The 21,134-nt window shown below is 35.8% G+C and overlaps 1 protein-coding gene across 1 annotated transcript; it reads left to right on the forward strand.

The window, feature by feature from the left end:
• Nucleotides 1-3,292: 3,292 nt before the first annotated feature.
• LOC141326167 (secreted frizzled-related protein 5-like) lies at nucleotides 3,293-20,352 on the forward strand. Its single transcript, XM_073834882.1, has 3 exons — nucleotides 3,293-4,034; nucleotides 11,785-11,862; nucleotides 19,550-20,352. Exons 1-3 carry the CDS (start codon nucleotides 3,509-3,511, stop codon nucleotides 19,876-19,878), a joined length of 933 nt encoding a protein of 310 aa, XP_073690983.1. The 5' UTR covers nucleotides 3,293-3,508; the 3' UTR covers nucleotides 19,879-20,352.
• The last annotated feature ends 782 nt before the right edge of the window (nucleotides 20,353-21,134 follow it).

The following is a 21,134-nucleotide window of genomic DNA, read 5'->3' on the forward strand; positions in this document are numbered from 1 at the left end:
ATGCATGTGGCATCTGCAGTGCTCTATAACTAACATTCTTATATCACAGTCATCCTGCCAGGATTGCATGCCCATCACAACCAAATGACATTAACTCTACCCCAGAGCAGAGAACTTCCATCGGAAAGACAGAAAAACATCTCCATGGATATTACTGTTCCCAACCCAAACCAATTTGGCCCTGTTTGTACACATATTTCTATTGTGCACTGTGTTAACATTTACATTTACTTTTAAAATAACATTTACGATGAAGAAATAAACATCCCGTGCCCTCATTTGACCAAAGCGTTCTCTCCATTCTTCAGGGTTTCCTCGCCCTGCTTATCAAGAATTTACTGAGCATATCTGGGCATTGGGCCACCTCTCCAGCACCCTGAAACCAACCCTTTTAATAGTCACTTCAAATCCTTTCTTTAAGCGTTTGGCTGAAAGTGCACTTCCAGCGGTGCTTGAACTTAATCTCTAAATGCCGAGCCAATCGCAAAGCTGGAGAAAGTTGAAGTGTAGAGTTGAATAGCCAATTAACACAGCCCTGCATGCTGATGAAGCCTGCTCAAGGAGTTTGTCTTTTACTGACCTACAATGAAAACCATGTCCATCTAATGAGAACCTGCTCACACAGCAGTTTCCACTACTTACATCTGATAGGAAGGAGCTACATTCAACTAAGGATTAGTTATTGGAATTAAATCAAAGCCATGAAACTATTCACTATTATTGATTCAATAAATCCAAATCGCATATGCAATTAATAACGAATGTATGCATGCCAAAAATGCCTGTGACCTCCTTGGTTAAGTAAGAGTGAATGATACATTGGTTTTGATGTGTTATGATGTCTCTATGTATCAAATACCACAACATATCATTCCTACCAAAACATAGTTTACTTTTTTAAGATCTCTTGGTATCAGATGTATGTGCTGATTCTTTGAAAATGCTTCATGGTCACAAAATATCATCAGAATATTTGCCCCAATAACATTCCTCATCATCACTATAATCTCATTTACATCCGCTGCGGTGATTATTGATTTCTAAAGAGCGTGAAATTGTGCCTCTTTCGGTCTTTGACACAATCCGGGCAACGCACAACAGGACTGAACGAGTTTCCATTTGTAGAGAGGGATAGTGATTATAGTTCAGTCCCTCAGAGATCAGTCCTGGCTGAAAAATTTTATGAACTTCGTAAATAACTAACTATGGAGGCCTATCAGACAAAATTTCAACCGACGTTCTACAAAAATAAGTATTACTGTATTTTTTGCAGCATTTGCTGTCACATATAAAGCACTTATGCAATGCTCTGACATCCTCTGCCAGCTTGTAAAACTCCAAGAAGTAAACATTCAAAAGAGCCCTCTAACCGCATTTTGTTAGCTCTCTGGATTTACTGTAACCACCGTTTGCTGTGTCATTTGTATGCCACCCATCTGATGCACTATTCCTGGCCTGTTTCCCTTTTCTCTCCACTGCACCAATGTCTAAAGATAAATCATCAAAACCAGGCTTTTTCTACAAGTCTGGGATCAGTATGTTTTTAAAGAAGTTTCTGTTGCTCATCAAGGCTGCTTTTATTTGTTAAAAAATCCAGAAAAACAATAATATTATGAAATATTATTTCAATGTAAAATAACTGTTTTCTATGTGAATGTAATTTATTCCTGTGATGCAAAGCTGAATTTTCAGCATCATTACTCCAGTCTTCAAAATCTCATGATGAAAAAATCATTCTAATATGCTGATTTATTATCAATGTTGAAAACAGTTCAGGCTGCTTAATATTTTGTTGGAATAAAAAGTTACAAAGAACAGCATTTATTTAAAATAGTAATCTTTTGTAACAATATAAACTATCATTTAAAAGTTTGTTGTCAGTAAATTTGTATTCTCTCTTTGCTTGAAAGAAATTCATACTTTCATTCAGCAAGGATGTGTTACATAAAAAAGTGATAGCAAAGACTTGTATTGTTAGAAAAGTTTTCTATTTTTAATAAATGCTGTTCTTACAATGACTGTATGATTTTGAGATCTATCTTCTTTTTTTTTAACACTGAGGACAACTAAGGGAGTCATATGCAACTATTACAGATGGTTCAAATGCTCACTGATGCTTCAGAAGGAAACATGATGCATTAAGAACCAGGGGGTAAAAACTTATTGAATTTGAAAATCAGGGTAAATTTTAATTATTTTGTCTTCTGGGAAACATGTAAGTATCTTTTGTAGCATCTGAGGGGCAGTACTAAATGAAAAAAAAAAAAAAAAAATTAGGCAAAATAAGTAAAATGTACACATTTACATTCTGTTCAAAAGTTTTCACCCCCGGCTCTTAATGCATTGTGTTTCCTTCTGAAGCATCAGTGAGCGTTTGAACCTTCTGTAATAGTTGCATATGAATTCCTCAGTTGTTCTCAGTGTGACAAGATGGATCTCAAAACCATACAGTCATTGCTGGAAAGGGTTCAAACACACAAAAATGCTGAAAAACCAAAGAATTCGTGGGACCTGAAGAACAGTTTAACTGTTCCGGATAAACAAGGAACTTATGAACAACTATCACTAAAAAAAAAAAAAAAGCTGTGGATCATTCAAGTAACAACACAATATTAAGAACCAAGCATATTTTAGTTTAATATTATTTAGGTCAATACTAAAAAAAATGGCATGCATTTTATACGATCCCTCTTATTTTGGTAAAAATAGATCTAACAGATAAAGATCTGTCAGTAAGTTTTCTCAATTTGGCCGGCTGTAATATGGCAGTACGGCCCCCTGCTGCTGGGTGGCTGTGGGTTGAATTTTGGGCCCCACGGTGTGACAGCGAATGATAGAAGGAGACAGAGAGAAAGCCGGTTTCTATTCACATCCAGCGGCAACATTAGCATATCTCAAACAGCACAGCCCAAAAGCCCTGACCACCTGTAGATGAATCTTTTTTCCGCCTTCTGATTATTTCCTAATAAAGTGGAATGTGAAAGGCAGGGGCAGAAGATGCATGTGGAAAATGTGTGTGTGTGTTCTCAGAGCTAAAGAGAAACTGAATGAGCCCAGCGCACTCCACGCACGCATTGTGCTGCAGGACAGCGCGTGGTCTGCCTGTAGAAGTGTCTGCGAGGGGGGTGGGCTGCGGGGGTGCCGCCCACTGCACAGCAGTTGGCTGTGGCCGGGAAAGAGGCGGGGCTTATAGTGGACAGGGGAAACCAGTGGGAGGTGGGTGGGTGAGATTTACTCAGGGGTTGTCAGCTCATAGGGCCCTGAGTCCACTGGCTTTTATATACTAGGTGCACTTGAGACAAGCTAGAGAAGAGCTCTACCACTAGAAGAGATCTGCCACCACTGCCTGCCTCCAGGAGTTAACATTAAACTGCAGGACAAGGACTTGAGGAGGGAAAATCTGCACTTTTATTTGCTTTTTCTTTTTAAACAACCACAACAACAAAAAAGGATTAAAACTCATCTTTTTGATCCACTTGCTCTAATTCCTCTTCAGGACTTTTAAAGCATGGCAGAGCAGAAGAGGCAGGTGTCTCTGACCCAGGCTGTGACCCTAGCGCTGGTTCTGCTCACCTCTGCCGCTTCGGCAGAGGAGTACGACTACTACAGCTGGCAATCGGACAATTTCCACAACGGCCGCTTTTATGCCAAGCAGCCACAGTGTGTGGATATTCCAGCCGACCTGCGGCTCTGCTATAACGTGGGCTACAAAAAGATGCGCCTGCCAAACTTACTGGACCACGAGACCATGCCTGAGGTCAAGCAGCAGGCGGGAAGCTGGGTGCCCCTTCTGGCAAAGCGATGCCATGCTGACACGCAGGTGTTCCTCTGCTCCCTTTTTGCTCCGGTGTGCTTGGACCGGCCTATCTACCCCTGCCGGTCTCTGTGCGAAGCGGTGCGGGACAGCTGCGCCCCGGTCATGGAGACCTACGGCTTTCCCTGGCCAGAGATGCTACAGTGCGAGAAGTTTCCCATCGACAACGATCTTTGCATTCCAATGCAGTTCTCCGCGGGTCACGCCACTCAGACTCCAGGTACAACCTAAAAGAAACATTGTATTATTAATTCAAATGTTACTGGTTCATTCAATGAAAAGCAGAAATTCATGTACACGGGACATTTCTTGCAATTTTGCAAAAGTAGGAAAAAACTAAAAATCAAATTTTAACAGATCCAAAACTAAATGTACCAGTTGAATAAAACACAGAAATATACATCATATTTAAGCATAATTTCTTAATTCAATTGTTAATGCGCTATAAAAAGCATCAGTGCCTTATTCTCGTTGATTTCAAAATTGTGTTTAAAAGGCAAAAAAAATAATGATCATTAAGTCCTCATATAGCTATACAATAAGGGCCTTTGGTTGATTTCCTCTTGCTTTGTTTTGCCCGAGGCTCTTGAGAAAGTAAAATTAAGGAAAGCTCTTGGAAGGACAAAAAACTTTCACTATCTAAAGCAAACATCTCATGTGGAATGTGGAGAGGAGCGTTCCTGCTGCGCCCTGCCTCTCTCTCTTTGTTTAATCGTGCATTTAGGTTTCCAATTAGCCAGGCAGCCAAACTCTTTGGATCACTAATTAGTCTGAAAAGTTGTACATTACTTTGTCTCACTGAGATGAGAAGGACTATTGTAACAGACAGAGGAAGGACAAGATCTGAGAAACAGGAGTGTAGTTAGTGCTCAAGAAATGTTTGAGGATGGTGTTGAACCATATTCACAGGACAATGGGAAAAAAATGAATAAATAAAAAAGGGTTTATTTTCTGAAACATTTGTAAAGTTTAATGCAACAAAATGCAACAAGTGATGCAAAAAAATTACACATCCCAATACAAAAAAAAATATGAATGCATCATACTGCATGAGGTATATATATATATATATATATATATATATAAACATAATAGTTGCACTATTGCCAAATCGCATCTAATGAAACTTAAAATAAAACTAAAAAAATAAATAAATTATAAATAAATGAAAAACTAATTCAAAAAAAAAGTTTATTCTTAAAATGCAAAATAATTAAGACGTAAATGATGGGTTTGGGTTAGTTTGCATTCATATTTAGCTTTATATTATATATATTATATATATATTTATTATATAAGCCTATGGTATGTCTCTATTTAAGTGTGTGTTTAAACACGCACACAACTTCTCTTTTCACTACTAAGATTTGATGAATTACAATGTTCTCAAAAAAAGGCTTTTAAAAAAATGTGACTCTACAAAACTGTTTTCATACTTCCAAGTTAAGTAGCTTGGCTTCTGTTAGAAAAATAAGCTCCTTAAAATTGCAGCAAACTCAAGAGCAAGCACAGAAAGAGTAGGACCTTTGAGACAATATCAATTACAAACCGTAGCCGTTCTGAAATGACATGATACTGAAAGCTTGAAAACTAGCAGAACTAAGTCAAATGTGCTTTCCACATCGCAGCTGGATGGGAAAGTAGCTCGCGGCCAAGCGTTTCCAGCGCTGTGTGTTTTGGTGAGTGTGCACATCGACGTGAAACAGGACTCTAGAGATAACACGACAGCACAAACCCTCGTTTGACACGGCCAGTCGCTCCGGCCTGCAGCCGTCAGCTCCTGCACACACGAGCGGCGGACCAGGGACGTGAAGAGCTGTTTTTTCCCCTGTGGTTTGAGATGAAATCCTGGGATGGGGCCCGTTCACAGCCAGAGCCACAGACGTGCATCATGGGCTGTTTCTAGAGACTGACAGTAAATGATACATTCCAGTAAATCACATTGGACAGTTAAACAATATTGTTCATTCTACAAATAGAAGACTTTTTTAACAGACAAACAGCAAAACGAAAACAATCCCACTGGCTCTTGGGAAAATATGAAAATATTTTAACCATAAAAAGAGACATATTTCATGCTTGAAGCATGTCAGTTTTTGTGGAAAATGTTACTTTTTTTATTCTAGTGGAGTTTAATATGCAGAGACAACTACTTGTAGTGACGTTAATTCAACCAATGGTGTGAGTTTGGGGCGGGGCTATTTGTTAGCTCACCAATAACAGCGTCTGTGGAAACCTGTTTGAAAATCATTATTTTTGCCGCTCCGAAGGATTCCTCAGAAGGGATTACATTAATTAATTCGGCCAGACGTAGTAAGTACAAGATAAAACAAACTTAGCGGCTCATTTTAGAGTGAATGTGTATTCCATTGTTTGCAGAGGTGCTGCTGCCTGAGGGGCGACTCAAAGAGACATGTAAACCTGTCTCTGTCTCCGTTCACCACACATTTAAACAGACATAAATCACAGCCGTTTTTCATCCTGATTAATGTTTTATGCCCAAAGTGTTGCTGCTCATAACTTCAAGGGTCCAAATGAGCCATAAAATCATGACCTGTGCATAGTTTAAATAGAACATTTCCCTCATAAACTGTGATACAGAAAGTCAGCGATGCAGAAATCGTCTGGACACGGAAACACATGTAGAAAGTCTCTCTGAGGAAACTCTGCGGACTTGCAATGGACTCCTATATCCATGATGACAAACTGTGAGAAGTAGTTAGTGACGGATTTCATTGCTTATAGTTTTAGTCAAGTTCTTTTCAGTAATAAGGAAGACCACGGCTGGTTGTCACAATATTTACTCTTGTAAAAATGTATCAGTGTGGGTATATTATAGCAACATACTTTAAAGTCATGGCTACAAAAACTGTGACTAACATTTCCAGCATTATTGCCCAGGAAAAAAAGACACTGCGTTCAGTTGATCTTTTCTGACAACATGTTGTCAAAATATGGAGTATGTAGTCACAACAAAACCAGCCATTAAATCAGCCATTACAGGCTTTTTTCTGGCCTAATTTAGCACAATTTTGTAACAGCAGAAATTTAAAAGGTAGTGTAAATATTAAACCATTCTTCTAACCAATAATTTATGAAAAACACCCTTGCTGCTAAAGCCTGTTTTCGCCACTGAATAAAAATGGGAAAAGGTTATTTGGACTTTTTTTCCTCAGAATTGTGCGATATGAACTCTCAGTTGTGAGTTAAAAAGTAAGAATTGCGAGATATGAACTTGCAATTCTGAGAAATGAAGTTAGAACTGCGAATAAAATGTGCAAATCAGATTTTTTTCGTATAAATTGGAGTTTGTATCTCACAGGTCTGACTTTTTTGCTCACAATTAGAGATATAAACTCACAATTGTGTGGTATAAAGTCCAATTTTCAGGGAAAAAAAGACTTACATGTTCTCAGAATTGCGAGATATAAACTTCATACTGAAGAATTGCTAGTTTATGTCTTTTTTTTATACAATTCTAAGTTTTTTTTTCTCAGAATTTGAGATATAAACTCGCAATTGTGAGTTATAAAGTCCACTTTTGAGGGGAAAAACTTTATATCTCAGAATTGCGAGTTTATGTCTTTTTCACACAATTCGGAGTTTTTTTCTCAGAGCTGGAGATAAAAATTTTCAATTGTGAGGTATAAAGTCTAATTTCGACGGGAAAAAAATTATATGTTCTCAGAATTGCGAGATATAAACTTCGAATCTCAAAATTGCGAGTTTGTCTTTTTTACATAATTCTGCATTTTTTTCTTAGAATTAAAGGTATATAATCGCAATTGTAAGTTAAAAAGTCAAATTTTGAGGAAAAAAATACTGACAAATTCTCAGAATTGTGAGATATAAACTTTATATCTCAGAATGGTGAGTTTATGTCTTTTTTACATAATTCTGTGTTTTTTTTCTTAGAATTAAAAGTATAAACTCACAATTGTAAGTTATAAAGTCCAATTTTGAGGGAAAAAATACTGACAAGTTCTCAGAATTGTGAGATATAAACTTTATATCTCAGAATGGCGAGTTTATGTCTTTTTCACACAATTCTGCACTTTTTTCTCTCAGAATTAGAGATATAAACTTGCAATTATGAGTTATAAAGTCCACTTTTGAGGGGAAAAAAAGACTGATATGTTCTCAGAATTGCGAGATATAAACTTTATATCTCAGAATTGCTAGTTTATGTCTTTTTTTACGCAATTCTGAGTTTTTTTTTCTCAGAATTCGAGATATAAACTCGCAATTGCGAGGTATGAGATCTAATTTTGAGGGGAAAAATACTGATATGTTCTCAAAATTGTGAGATATAAACTTTATATCTCAGAATGGCGAGTTTATGTCTTTTTCACACAATTCTGCACTTTTTCTCTCAGAATTAGAGATATAAACTCGCAATTATGAGTTATAAAGTTCACTTTTGAGGGGAAAAAGACTGATATGTTCTCAGAATTGTGAGATATAAACTTTATATCTCAGAATTGCTAGTTTATGTCTTTCATGCAATTCTGATTTTTTTTCCTCAGAATTAGAGATATAAACTCGCAATTGCTAGGTATAAATTCCAATTTTGAGGGGAAAAAATACTGATATATTCTCAGATTTGCGAGATATAAACTTTATATCTCAGAATACTTTAACAAGTGACCACAAAAGTCTATCACTAATCACTAATTAAAAAAACTATATTTAAATAAATAAATGCCCCCCAAAATCTGCCCTCAAATAACATTTAATATACCTGAATCAATCAAATCAGCAGAGTAGGATATATAACATTTAGGTTAAACTTTTTTTAGTCTAAAAAAATAAATAAAATAAAAACAGATGTTTCCACATTTTTAGGTTACCTAAAAACATGGTTTTACATAGCAGAAACCAGTTCAGGACTGAGCTGTTACGCATGTCACTAAAGCACTCATGCTGATTAAGAAGTTTTCTTTCAGAAGCAGTTCTGTTGAGTCCTTACACATGTTTCAATGAACATGACAAGGAATTCAACAGGAAATTTACGGAATAGATTACAAAAAAAGTCAGTACTGCTCTGATATCACTCAGAATTACCCCTCTCCTGACACATGCTTTGGCTCCGTTTCCACCGGGCAACCTGCCAGCGAGCCACCCTGCAAAACAGAATAAATCGCTCAGCAGTGTAAATAAGACATTTTAGCTTCAAGTATGCAGTTTGCTACAGCCTGCGAGTTTGAAACTAAGTTTCCTCCATAACACGCTCAGTGTGCGCAAGGCACCGCACACGTCACGTCTTTGACTCGCTGTATATTGAATGTATGGGAATTTCTGTTCAGGGACCAATTGATGGTTAAAACTTACAGAGGGGTTCAACTCCCCACGACCTGTGCACTGAAGCCTGGCGAACTCTGACCTCTCTCCTCATTATCTACCGCTATGGCTGTGCTCGAGGCTGGGGTGATAAACTCTGACCCTTGGTTTTTAAACTGGAAGGGGGAGTCTGGAGACGAGCCATGTAAGTTCTTGTTACCAGATGCTTTTGTTTAGTGAGCTCGAGGGAGGACCTGTGCTGAGTAAATGACAAAATCATATTCGCCACCTCAGAGATCAGATCTAACACACGTCAATGTGCGGTTGATGTCATTGGGGAATTTCAAGCTTCAGCCAATCTGGTCATGCTTTGTTTTGTCAGACCACCACACAGAGATTGAATAGAGCTTTCTGTATTTTTAGCTGAACAAATGAATGACTTTTCCAAATCTTTGCAAGCCACATCCTGCATTTTTTCTGATTACTCAGTTAAGCGGATCGATGATGTGATAAAAGCCTGGAAGCTTTCAAAACTGGAAAATACACCCGGTACTTTGCTTGCAAAAATGACAAAAATAATTAAATCCAGTAGAAAACAAAAACCGCTATCAAAAGAACTGTTAACAGTAGTCAAAGAAGAGATAGAGGTCATATTTCTCAAAAATCGAATTAAATAATACATTTGATCAAAAATACAGAAAAAATAGCTATACTGTGAAATATTAAATATTTTTACAATTTAATTTAAATAACTAAAAATAACTAAAATACATACATATTTTTTATTTTTTTATTTTTAGAATTCTTAGGATGAATAAAATATAAAAAAAAACAGCATTTATTGTACATTTAATACATACTTGCTGAATTAAAGCATTTAGTTATTAATAATTTAGTTATTAGTTATTAGAAATAAAATTAAATAAAATAATTTGAACAAAAACCGCTATCTAAAGAACTGTTAACAGTAGTCAAAGAAGAGATAGAGGTAATATTTGATCAAAAATACAGAAAAAATTGCTAGACTGTGAAATATTAAATATTTTTACAATTTAATTTAAATAACTAAAAATAAATAAAATATATACCTATATATTTTTTATTTTTAGAAATCTTAGGATGAATAAAAAATAAAAAAGAACAGCATTTATTTGAAATATATATTTTTTGTACATTTAATAGATACTTGCTGAATTGAAGCATTTAGTTATTAATAATTTAGTTATTAGTGATTAGAAAAAAATAAAAAATAAATAAATAAATAAAATAAAATCTCATTGACCTCGAAATTTGACTGGTTTTCCATTAAAAATATCGTAACATCTAAAAATATACTGTAAATGTAAAAAATGATGTATAGATAAAAGTTAAGTTTAATTTTCTTAATATGTGACCCTGGGCCACAAAACCAGTCATAAAGGGTCCATTTTTTTAAATTGATATTTATACATAATCTGAAAGCTGAATAATTAGGCTTTCCACTGATGTATGGTTAGGATAATCAATCAAAAATTTAATCAAAAATGAAATTTACTAAATATCTTCATGGCCATTATGTGGTTGTTACGCCAATTCAGTGAGGGTTGTGCTTAAAACACTTATCAGTATTTTTTATTTTTTAGCACTCAAAATGTGCCCATATCTGATAATGTTTACAGTCCAACAGAAAGCTGATATCCCAGTAGGTGGCACAATACACATCTGCAGCTTCGCTGTGTGTGACGTCTCTACAGTTAAAAATAAGATCAGCAAATAACTATCAGCTCCAGGAGGGTCACGTACAGCTGTTTGCATGTTCCAGTGAACATTTTCACTGTCAAACTGCTGAGAAGTATGTTTTCACAGCGACCTATTAAAAGTTTAGCCCTGCATTCGTCTTCGTACGTCTGCAATGAGTGTGAAATACTCAGGCTTCTATAACATCCTGAGACATGGAGAGACCAAAAATATTTTCTCAGGTCCAGTGATATGCAGTCCTACCTACACACACTGTACAATAGGGACACTACAGATCTGTAGGGATGCGATTTCGCAGAGATGAACCACTGAATGTCTTAATCTTGTTTTATAACTTCCCTTCCTCAGTGAGGAAATAAAACTAGCAGCTGCCAAACCTCTCCCTCTCATGGCTTCAAACGCTGTGGATTAAGCTCTATTAGCACTGGCCTGCTGCCCCCGCATGAGTCCTGCACTGCAATGAAACCGACTTCTACTCACTGCACGAAACCAAACCCCCTTTAGAGCTGTTAGAATTAACATAATCACATCATTTTGGTAAATATGAAACATTTCACCCTTTGTTTGTTTGTTTGTGTCTCCTGCGGTTAACCGAAGATAGGCTTCACTGAGTACATCTTTCACTAAGCTCATGTATCATTGCGACTGACCTCACATAACAGTTTAGTCCACCAGTAAAGAAATAAAATAATAATGAATGTATTCATAACCTTTAAATTATACCTGTACACTGTAAACAGGAGCAAACAAAACTTGCTTTATGTGTTTGATCATCCCAACCAGTTTGACAAACATTGGCTCAGCCAAAACAACGAGTTTAGGGTGGGACTATCTGTTCGTAAGGCAAAAATATTTCTAGTAAGGTTGAATTAGTCATATTACAGGTACATGATATTCCTTTTGATTTTGGCTAAATGTTCTAGACACTGACTTTCACTCTTTGTACCCTACAGTTTCAAAAGTGTGTCCACCCTGTGACAACGAATTGAAAGCCGACACCATAATGGAGCACTACTGCGCCAGTGATTTTGGTAAGATATTAACTTTTATTGAGACATTAAATTTGACAACTTCAATAACTTGTCTCTAGAGGAACGATCTCTTTATAATGACATAAAAATATGTGACGAAAAAATTAATGAGAAAGGCTGCGGTTTGCTTGCATGGGAAAATGGCCACATTAATATTTAGGGTGGGCATAAAAAATGACCTCATGAGAAAAAACAGATACAATTTTGAGGTTGCTCTGCTATTCATTGCATTAACATTACTATGCAATAATATGATTTTTATTATTAAAAAGTGGTGTGTGGTGATGTTCTGAAATGAGGAAGCAAAGTCCTCAAAGTTTTTTTTTTTTTTTTAGTTAAATGAAATTAAATTCATGTCCCAGTCACATTTTATTGATAAATTAAACATTACTTACACTATCAAAAAATGATTTTTTTTTCAGTGTAATCAATATTGTATTTTACATTTATTCCAAAAATTTAAACAACATGTTCAGCTATTCTTTTAATAGTGTTAAATAGTTAACTATTTTTGAATTTTTCGGATCATCAGTCATCATAGCTCGATATATATTGCTCACAGACATGGAGATTTACTTTAAATTTCACCAAGCTGATTAATCACAAAAAACTCACACAAATCATATTTTCATACCATTTTAGGTCTTATTTTGATGTAACAAAATGTTTATATCTCAGTATGTGAGTTGTTTACTTCCATTTATTCCATAAATGTATTCCATATTGTATTACTTACTATTGGAGAAAGCGTAACGGCTAACTTGGATCACGTGTCCCTTAATAACCAATCACATTGCAGCCTTGACGTCATTGAAATTCAGTCACAGTTGAATGACACTCATTCGCCGTTTACGGATACCATAGGAATGAATGAGAAATGCAGTAAGCTGAATTCAACCTTGGTGTAAAACATGTTGAAGATTAGCAGATAGGCTGTTAATTCATTAAATGATAAGCTGTTTCCTTTAAAATGCTGTTTATTTAGCATAGTGAAGCCTCTCCTCCATTGACATGCATTCAAAAAAACGGTCTCCTTTCCCACATGCTGCCAAACTGGAAGCGTTAGCACTATCCGTTACGCTTTTTCACCTAATAATTGCAGGCTTGCCTTCTAGTGGCTTTGTATTGTTCATTTAGACTGATTCGTGCATGTGGAACATACATGAACATAAGAGGCGGGATTTACCACATGAACCAATCACAGATGAACATAACCAATCATATCCAATCAAATCGCGATGGATTGCCTCCTTTCACCCCTCTCTTTTAACTATTTTTGAATTTTTTGAATCATCAGTCATCATAGCTTGATAAATATTGCTCACAGACATGGAGATTTACTTTAAATTTCACCAAGCTGATTACTCACTAAAACTCCCACAGATCATGTTTTCATGCCGTTTTAAGTCTTATTTTAATGTAACAAAGTGGTTATATATATCTCATTATGTGAGTTGTTTACTATCATTTTTAAATGAGTCTTCCCATTATTGCCATAATATTGTTCCAGAGATTGTCTTACTATAGGGAGATGAAAGGGTTACTATTGGAGAAAGCATAATGGCTAACTTGGATCACGTGTCCCTTAATAACCAATCACATTACAGCCTTGACGTCATTGAATTTCAGTCACAGTTGTACGACACTTGGTCACCGTTTATAGATACCATGGTTGCAGGCTCGCCTTCTAGTGGCTTTGTATTGTTCATTCAGACTGATTCGTGAATGTGGAACATGCATGAACACAAAAGGCGGGATTTATCGCATGAACCAATCACAGATGAACATAACCAGCCAGTTTTACTTTAAATTTCATCAAGCTGATTACTCCCCCAGATCATGTTTTTATACCATTTGAAGCTTATTTTGACCTAACAAAACAGTTATATCTAAGTGTGCAAGTTGTTTTTTTACTTTTTAAAACTAGTCTTCCCATAAACACCATTATATTGTTCATTCAGACTTGACCGTGTCGGAGGATTCCTGTTGTAATAGTTTTGGATTCTTTACGGTTCGTTTAAAGTGATGTATTCTGACAGGAGTTCCATTGATCTGTCAAAGGTGAATCTCTAGAATGCGTCTTTGGCATTGAATAAAAGAGTTTCAAGGTTAAAAGTCATCTAAAAGCCTTCCCTATAGAGCACAGAGGATTACAGCACAGTAGAGCCACACATACGACTTATCTTTGGCTGTGAGGCCTGTTGCTCTTGGATTTGCATGTATTTTCCTTAATAACTATGACAGATGACACTAGAAAATATTGTTAGTAGTAGCCCGAGTGTTGTATGTTGTAGATTTTAGACATTAAAGTCCAGACATAAAAAAAGAGTTATGTTTAAAAAAAATCCACTATTTCTGACTCTTGAGATCTAATACTCCACATACTGAAAGCATAATGTATGGCAGGGTATTACTGCTTGATTCATTTCTTCCCAGTCCGTGCTTGCTTACGTCACTAGTTGTTTGTTGACTAGTGCTTTACAATTTATTATGATTGTAAGTTTAAGAGTGCACTCTATTAGTTTCACTCAATGTTATGGCCCGTTTTAACAATGTAGCAGTAATTAGTGTATCAACACACAATGGACAGCAGCACACTTATCAAATAATTTAAAGTTTGTGCATGTGCTGAGAAAACTCTCCATTAGAGTGTATTCACTGGCTCTAAACACAGCTGATTTTAATATTTGATATATCGCTAAGGCAATTCATTGTTTTTAAGTTTGCTTTTGAGGTTTTAAATGGCTCAGTTTTGTTTATATGCGATTTGTCATTCTGCTTTTTTAGCGAGAGCCTTTTACGTCGCAGAAGTCCTCAAATAACAAATTAAAAATGTGAAAATATTTACAATTTATTTAGCATTTTCAATGATTACAGTTAAGTACAATGACTAATGACTGAATTTTAAAAGTTGGCGATCTACTTTTAGGACAGAACAGAGAATCTCATTGTAAAAGGTACAGTACAGTTTAACCAAAAAATTCAAAATAAAAATAAAAATTACTATCTATAGCTTTTTCTTTTCTTTTCTGGACACATATATATTTTGAAAAATAAAAAATGTTTTTTTTTTTTTTCTCCATACAGTAAAATACAATGTGGTCCAATTTAAATCATTACTTTGGAAAAAAAAAGAAAAAAGACAATAATTCTATTTTTATTTATTGTAAAAAGCTTCTTTCACATTTGCAGCATTACTGTGGGCAACCACTCTAAAAAAACTAATATTTACAAGCACCATTTTACAGGAAGACTTAAAGAAAAAAAGTGACCTCATGGGTTTTATTTTCCTCTCTAATGGTGATTTTGACCTTAAAGATGAATTAATTTTAATCACGTTATATAAAGGTTGCCTAATACGGGTAAAGCACAGCAATAGAGGCTCTTTTCTTTAAAGATTCATCACAGGCCATTGAGTTGAACAAAAGCCAGAATTAATTAGAGCATTACTGTGAATCAGCTAATTGTATATACAGTATATATAATTGCTAACATTATAAATGCTATTAAATTGTCTAGAGTGACTTCAGTGTTTATGTCTACCGTTTTAATAGTTTCCACAGGCTGAGTTAAATTTTAATCCAGTTTAGTCTGAAAATAGTATTTGCTTAATAATTCAGGTTCTCAGTTCTGATGTTACCTGCCAGTACAGAATATTTTCAACTCTAAATGTATTTCATCAGTCTCTATTGATAACCCCTCACCCCCAAAGCCCTACTCAAGTCTATTGCTTTGCCTCTGGCTTTGGACATACGCAAGGTTTCCGAATTATTGAAAGAAGGCTGCACATGCTCAAGGTGACACTTTTCCTGCTTGCCTTCCTTCATCTGCTGTCAGACCTACTGCCAGCAATTTAAAGCAGCTCTTGTGGTTTCAGCTTGTCACCACGATATTGCCCAGGCGTGCTTGCTCCCCACAAGCATTATGGGTCATGAGCGATCACCTGAATCAGAGAGAAAAACCCCATGTCCAGCTGAACTACAGCTAGCAGTTAGAGTTGTTTTGTGGTTTTGTGAGTTACATATTCTACTTAGCTGTGACTTAACGTTAATGTGTGCCTTTTCATAGTGAAATCTTTTTAAAATACATTAAATCCATCTGCTATATAAAGAGAGACAGCTATAAACATGTCATTTGAATCCCGATTTCCCTAAAAAGCGTAAATAAACACTGTGGCTCTGGGAGACTTCAAACCTTTTTTGTTTGTTTGACTGTCCCGACACAGCAACGGTACTTCTTTCTAAGCAACAAGTGATCTTCTTATACTTCTTATAGACTTACACTAAAGGAGGAGAGAACTTTCTTTAAGCACAAGAAATTAGAGACTTGGCAGCACTAAGCATCCACCCTCAATATGTTAGCAACCACAATGCATTAAAAAGGTCCAAAAATTGTGGCATAATGTACTCACATTTTCTTCTCAAGAAGTCTTATAAGATTTAAAATAACATTTATGCCAACACCAAACATTCCCATGCAGATAAAGTGAAACTGCTATCAGTGAGACCATTTAAACATACATTCAAGCACTTCCAGAGATGCGTGAATGTTTATAATAGTAGACAAAAGAGCAAAGCTTACCCTGATAATGCTTTTAAATTCTCTGGATGTTTCAGGACAAATGCTGTTGTCATTGATTAATGTGCTCTCAGCATGACTTCTGTTCCACAGCCTCAATTACAGGTTTTACTTTCCCACTTTCATGTCAAATGCAACATAGAAAAAAAAACAAGAAAACTGAGAGCTGCTTCATTAGACATTAAGATGGTTTCTAAATGATTAAATGTCAAAGCAGCTTTATTAATTAGTTAAATTGCATTTTTATTAAATAACACACAGGTACATTCAGTCGCAATGTTGAAAAATGACATTCTAAAACTATTTAATAATTTGTATAAATTCATCTGAAATGGGGTTTCAGGATAAACAAGAATTGTTGAAATTTTCGAAAAGAAAATGCTTTTCAAATTACAATTTTTTAAACACTAAAACAAATAAGAATAAGAATAATTAGGAAAATTAAGGGAAAAAAATTAAGGACATTTTGGTGGCTTATGTGCTTAGCTACTGAAGGGGTTTCACATCTGTCTTTAAAACTTTCCGTTCTACTCTCTGTCCTCTCCCGGGTGAGTGCAATTAGCGCTGTCCATGTTTAAATGATGCTTCTCCGGGGAGGTGTAAACTATTCCAGCATTCTGGATAGCCTCGGTTCTTCCTGTGTGCTTGTCGTGAAAGGTCTTGTTGCTTGAGACAGCAGAAATATATGGGAGAACTAGAGTGTGACCAAGGGTCCCATGAGAAGATTTCCCATTCTTTCCAATGAATAAAGTTAAAGGGCATTTTTTCCCCCAAAAGGTCTCTCTTGTCTTGCCTTGGTGTTTTTAAAGGAATAGTTCACTCATAAATGAAATTCTGTCATCATTTACTCACCCTCATGTTCAAACCCATAAGCTGTTGGTTTTTCTGTGGAACACAAAATAAATCGTTTTTGAAGAATCTGACAAAAGTAAATAATGGCAAACATTTGATTTTAGGTTTCCCAAACTGGGGTTTACTGCAGGGGGTTCACAAATTATGAAAAGCTAATCATTTATTAGGCCATAAAATTGTAAAATGTGCTGATATACAGCCATATCGCATGGTTATGAGTATTTGAGTGTGTAAATACACAAGAAACAACAACAGAGTGTCTACTCTTTTGCACAAACTCATTCCGCCACGGATTCAAATCTCAGTTTAACAGTTTAACAGCTGAGCCTAAGCCTCTGTTACTAATTTGAAAGCGTCACTTTAAAACTAGTTATGAAGAAACACTGCTGCATTGAAAGCTTATTGTATTTCTGTATTAAAAGCTCACTGTATTACGTAGAGTATTATCAGAGACAGACTGGCTGAGCAAGTGTGATTACCTGCATCTGATACAGCATTCATTCTTCAGCTCAATCTTATATTCACAATAAAACATTAGTTTGAATGCCTGCTGAGGAAAGCGATATCTTTGTTGTAATATCCTTTCATCTGTTTAGAGTGATTTCTGATGACAGCACTGCTTAGAGCATTTGTTGGCTGCATCTTACAAGCTGTTGTTGAAAAAAAAAATACCTCGCTTGTTTACAACCCCATTTCAGTGTCTTTCAAAATAAAAGTCTTTACTGTTGACCCACTTATAAAAAAGTCTCTTGTCGCCATCTAATGGCGAAACAATGAAACTAATCACCATCATGAACACACACACACCATTTTCCAATACTAAATACTAGGGGTGTAACGATACACATATTCATATTGAACCATTCAGTACGAGGCTTTCGGTTCGGTACGCATTACAAACCGAATAATTTGTTGAACTAATCTTATTACATTTGGAAAATCAAAGAGATTAAAATGTGTGAAATATAATGTTCTCAGTGCCATCATGCTCAACAATGCAGCCCAAACGACGTAACAGGCAAAATAAAAACACCGTACTCCAGTAGGGTTATGACGATGACGTAGTTTTTAGAGTTTTCCCTCTTTTCCGCATTTTTATTTGCTTTTAAATAACGATTAACTGATTCAGTCAAGTAATAATTGATTGAATTGACAACAACCAAACAGTACGACAAACTCACTTATATTAAACATAGAATGTTTAATTTATTAACAAAACAAATACAAATACACCATGCTATAGGCCTCATATTAAATAACAAATAACTTACAAAGTTTAAATATAAAACACTGAAAAACAGCAAACACGGTGGAACCAAATAAATAAGAAACAAATGTTTAAAAAAAGGTTCCTAAATCATATTAGATAAACGGCAAAAGTCAAAAGGCCTTCCAAAGGCCTTTCTCACTTTCTCGAAACATAAAAATCTTTCGCCCACTTCTTGTCTTTCTCACCTCCCTTGTCAGCTCAACTCACGTGATAAATGACATTCTTTTTGCTGTACCGTACCGAAAACGTACCGAACCACACCACTGTGTCATATCGAACCGAACCGTGAATTTTGTGATTATTATTTATATAAAATATTATTTATTGAATAATAATATTTAAAAAAACAACAACAGCCATCATAACAGGCAATTCAGTCAAAAGTACAAAAGGCAGCGCTCTGATATACAGCCTTAAATTTACATAAAATATAACGTCATGAGATTTTGCCCCCAGCCAAAACTAGTTACTTTGGAACAAATAATAGATTAATGAGACCAAAGATTGCACGTTAGATTTACCAAAAACGATTTATATCTCATGTTTAACCACTATAGAGGCATCAGAGCCAGCTGCAAATTCCAGAAGTTCTGGCTGAGGTAAGGGTGCTCTTGGCAGGTTCATGAGCACTGAACGTTCTTACGAACGTTCTTTTCTCAAAAAATGTTGAAGCAAATTTTCAAAGAGGCATTATCTTTATTAATAAGCTGCATATTTGAAGTCTAAACAAGTGCACTTTTAAAACAACATTCCCAAACAGCTATTATTAAATTATACAAATACAGCAAGCAGAGTGATACAAATGGTGAAAAGGTTGCAGCTCTGTTATCACTAGAATATCGCACTCCTCTCAGCCAACCAGATTCAAGGACCAAAAACTTTTGCATAAATATCAGTTAACCATTAACTGACAGCAGAGAACCAGGAACATGCAAATATGTTTTTTTCCCTTCTCTAAGTCTCTTTACTTCTGTATTTTATCTACAGCACTCAAGATGAAGATTAAAGAGGTGAAAAAGGAAAAAGGCGACCGCAAGCTCATCGCAGCACAAAAGAAGAAAAAGATTCTGAAGATGGGAATACTGAGGAAGAAAGACCTAAAGAAGCTCACGCTATACATCAAGAACGGAGCAAACTGTCCTTGCTCACAACTGGACAATCTCGGGAGCAACTTCCTCATCATGGGCCGCAAAGTAGACCAACAGTTACTGCTCATGTCCATCCACAAATGGGACAAAAAGAGCAAGGAACTCAAGTTTGCCATTAAATACATGAAGTCTCACCAGTGCCCCACCTATCACACGGTCTTCCAGTGACCATTGACTCTTCTGTCTACAGCGGGCCCTGCATCTTCCAATAACTCTTTCAGAGACCGCATCCATGCCTAATTCCAGCAGTTAGTACAGATGTATCTCATTACTCAAGAAATGGCTTTTGGAGACTGCTTAGGACTTAATTCATCATCAAGTACAGCTACGTTTTGTTGGCAACTGTATCTCTACATAAAATTTATTGTTTATGCAGCAATCAGCACAGTTATGATGCTCATACATATTTTAGTGAAACTTTCCTGGTTCCCTCATTCAGAGCACAAGCTATGAGACTTTTCGGAAAGACACTGACAACCCTTTCAATCAATGTGAGAACAAGAAAATTGTGAACAAGAGCTTTAAAAAGTGAGCACATATTTGATTTCAATGGCCAGATTCCACTTAAACATAGTGTCAACTGTTTTTTTATTTGTATCTTTTATATTGTAGATAAGGAATAAAAGGTTTTATTATATACTACGAAGATACAGTCGTGATCATTAGCGCCAGAAAGAGACACGACTCCAGTTGTGGCTTGAATCGTGGGAGGTAAGGAAGCTGACGGATTGTGAAGTGTTGGTCAGGACGGCGGCCCAAATACTTTAACCGCAGCTCTGTGAGCAAGTCCGGACCATTTCTCTGCTCAACACATCAGCCAAGCTTATGACAGACTCTGGACTCATTCAAGCAGTTTGGTTGGTGAGGTGTTTGGTCCTTCTTATGTTTTCTATACAGTATGCAAGATTATTTTTTACTAAAATTATTATATATTGCTACAAGTATACATACGTGGTATGGAAAAAGCCTTCCAACATGACATCCGAGTTCACTGTAATAAAAGTTAAAAAATCTAAATCTGCTAGTTCTGTTTAATCAGGATTTTTTTAAACAATATTATCTTATATTGTTGGTCACATTTCTTTTGTGGAACACAAACGTAGAAATTTACAGCCCTATATTCTGGCCCGTTTGGCTTTAACTTTTAAAACAGTATAACATTTGTATGAACTACTTTTATAATCGTTTTATGGTGTTTTATTGTCATTTTTTTTGGGTTCGAAAACTTATATACCACATTAACTTTCATCGCATGGAACAGAGCATCTACAAAACATTCCCTGACAATGACAGAATTTGTCTTTTTGGCTGAACTAACCTTATAAGGCAAAGCACTATTCATTTAAAATAATGACACCGCACAACATAAATACATACCAAAACCACAAATGGAGATGCAATGACCTAAACGGGGTCTAAAACAG

The sequence above is a fragment of the Garra rufa genome, chromosome 2 (genome assembly GCF_049309525.1).
Source record: "Garra rufa chromosome 2, GarRuf1.0, whole genome shotgun sequence".
In the NCBI taxonomy this organism is placed as follows: Eukaryota; Metazoa; Chordata; class Actinopteri; order Cypriniformes; family Cyprinidae; genus Garra; species Garra rufa.

Bases quoted from the DNA above. Each gene is read 5' to 3' on its own strand.
- LOC141326167 (XM_073834882.1), top strand. From the start codon at position 3,509: ATGGCAGAGCAGAAGAGGCAGGTGTCTCTGACCCAGGCTGTGACCCTA. The intron at 4,035-11,784 runs GTACAACCTAAA...TGTACCCTACAG, and splicing joins TCACGCCACTCAGACTCCAG to TTTCAAAAGTGTGTCCACCC. The intron at 11,863-19,549 runs GTAAGATATTAA...TTTTATCTACAG, and splicing joins CTACTGCGCCAGTGATTTTG to CACTCAAGATGAAGATTAAA.